This window comes from Vombatus ursinus, unplaced genomic scaffold (assembly GCF_900497805.2).
Source record: "Vombatus ursinus unplaced genomic scaffold, bare-nosed wombat genome assembly UNPS02014935.1, whole genome shotgun sequence".
In the NCBI taxonomy this organism is placed as follows: Eukaryota; Metazoa; Chordata; class Mammalia; order Diprotodontia; family Vombatidae; genus Vombatus; species Vombatus ursinus.
Genome location: NW_020954713.1, coordinates 39,156 through 41,826, shown reverse-complemented (window position 1 = coordinate 41,826; position 2,671 = coordinate 39,156). Strand labels below are relative to the sequence as shown.

Genomic DNA, 2,671 nt, shown 5'->3' with positions numbered 1-2,671 from the left:
TCTCAGCTCAAATCTCACCATCTGTAAGAAGCCTTTCCTAGTTCTCCGTAATGCCAGTGCGTTTTCTCTGAGACCACCTCCAATTTATCCTGTGTATATCGTTTGTACCTAGGGTTGGTTTTTTTTTTTCATATTGTCTCTCCTATTAGACTGAGAGCTCCTCGAGAGCAGGGACTGTTTGGGATTTTTGGCCTCTATTTGTATCCCCAGCACAGTGCCTAAAGCAAAGTAGGTGCTTAATAAATGCTTGGGAGCCAAGATGGTGGAGTACAAGCAACAACTCAGCTGAACTCTTTCAACATTCCCCTCCAAACAAATTTAAAATAAGGCCTCAGATTGAATTCTGGAGTAGCAGAACCAACAAAAGGTCGGGGTGAGACATTTTTCCAGCTCAAGGAAACTTAGAAGATCAGTAGGAGGGGTCTTTGACACCCTGTAGGGGTCAGCCCCAGTACACACCAAGGTAACACCAGCAGTAGGCCTTGGAGGGGGCTGCATTAGCAGCAGCAGCAGCAGCTTCAGGAGCTTTCAGTTCATCGACAGTAAGGGGCTTGGACAAGTGGTCAGAAAAAGATCACAGGGGACGTTTTGCTGGCACTGGGTGCAGGACCCTGCTGCATTGCCTATACCAATTCCAGGTCATAGTTCCAAGGCCAAGAAGAATGAATAATGATAGCACTTATGGCTTCAGGAAAGCAGGGGTGCTGGTCACAGGTCCAGGGTGAAGAAGAATGTTTGTGGTCATTCACAAGGGAGCTGGGTCTCAGTTCCAAGACACAAAGAACTAGCTCTTGCTGCTGCAGGAGAGTAGGGGATTTGGTCATAGTTCCAGGGCCAAGAGGAGAGCTAGCACTGGTGGATGCAGGGGAGCAAGGGCTTTTCCTGGGTAAAGACCAGAGCGTAGGCCAAGAGAGCAGTGACCACATTTCTCCTTGGATCATACGACCTTGGAAGCATCAAAAACATACAGACCCCCCAGAATTAGTTCTGAATACAGCAGCGTGAAAAACTTAAAGCTTGGGACAGTGCCCCCTCCACCTAAGGAGCAGAGTCCAACTTTAACATAAAGTTAAAAGTGAAGAAATAGGCTGGGGAAATGAGCAAATAATGAAAAAGAAACTGATCCAAAAAAGCTGCTAGGGTGAAAGAGAAGATCAAGGTACAAACTCAGAAGAAGACATTGACAGCAAAATAGCCACAAGCAAAGCCTCAAAAAAAAAAATGTAAATTAGCCAAAACCCAACAAGAATTCCTGCAAGAGCTCAAAAACGATTTTAAAACTCAAGTGAGGTTGAGGAAAAATTGGGAAAAGAAAAGAGAGTGACTTAAGAAAATTAGGAAAAGAGAGTCAACAGCTTGGTAAGGGAGACACAAAAAATAGTAAAGGCAATAACACTTTAAAAACAGAATTGATCAAATGATAAAAGAGGCTCAAAAATTCACTGAAGAGAAGAAATCCTTAAAAAGCAAAATTGGCCAAATGGAATAAGAGGTACAAAAGCTCACCAAAAAAAAAAATTCCTTAAAAATTAGAATTGGGCAAGTGGAAGATAATGGCTCCATGAGACATCAAGAAACAAAACAAAGTTTAAAAAAATGAAAAAAAGGAAAATATTGTGTATCTCATAAAAAAAACTGACTTGGAAATATATTGAGGAGAGAGAATGCAAGAATTACTGGACTACCTGAAAGCCATGATTAAAGAAAAAGAGCCTAGATATCATATTTTAAGAAATTATCAAGGAAAACTGCTCTGATATTTTAGATCCAGAGGGTAAAATAAAAATTGAACAAATCCACTGATCACCTCCCAAAACAGATCCCAAAATGAAAACTCCCAAGAATATTATAGCTAAATTCCAGGTCAAGGATAGGTCCTAGATCAAGAAGAAAATATTGCAAGCAGCCAGAAAAAAACCATTCAAATATCATGGAGCCAAAGTCAGAATCACACATGATTAAGCAGCTTCTGCATTAAAGGAATGGAAGACTTGGAATATGATATTACAGAAGACAAAGGAACTAGGATAACAACCAAGAATCATCTATCCAGTAAACCTGAGAATAATCCTTCAGGGGGAAAATGGATATTCAATAAAATAGAGGATTTTCAAGCATTCCTGATGAAAAGACCAGAGTGAAACAGAAGATTTAATGTTCAAATACAGAACTTAAAAGAAGCATAAAAGGGTAAACATGAAAGAGAAATCATTAGGGAGTCAATAAGGTTAAACTGTTTACATTTTTATATGGAAAGATGATACATGTTCTAAGAATGTTGTAATGATTAAAGCAATTAGAAGGAGTATTGTTAGACAGAAGGCACAGGTGTGAGTTGACTTTGATGGAATGATCTCAAAAAGGAGTGAGAAAGAAGGGTGTTCTGGGAGAAGGGGGAAGGGAGAGGAAGAACAGGGGGGTAAAATATCTTGCATAAAATAGACATGCAAAGATGAGTTTTTGCCACCCCTGGCAGGCAACATTTGAACCTCACTCTCATCAGAATTGGTTCAAAGAGGAAATAATATATGCACTCAGTTGGGTATAGAAATCTATCTTACCCAACAGGGCAGTTGGAGGGGGGCATGGAGAAGAGAAGGTAGAGGGCTGATAGAAGGGAGAATGGATTAAGGGAGAAAGTGGTTAGAAGCAAAATAGACTTTTGAGGAGG

General features: G+C 40.3%; 1 protein-coding gene across 1 annotated transcript in view; it reads right to left on the bottom strand.

The window, feature by feature from the left end:
- Window positions 1-442: 442 nt before the first annotated feature.
- The window catches only part of LOC114029575 (mucin-16-like), a 38,567-nt gene continuing 36,338 nt past the window's right edge, over window positions 443-2,671 (bottom strand). Inside the window, exon 11 of the mRNA XM_027844081.1 lies at window positions 443-550. Coding sequence (XP_027699882.1) covers window positions 443-550 — 108 coding nt within the window. The remainder of the gene's footprint in view (window positions 551-2,671) is intronic.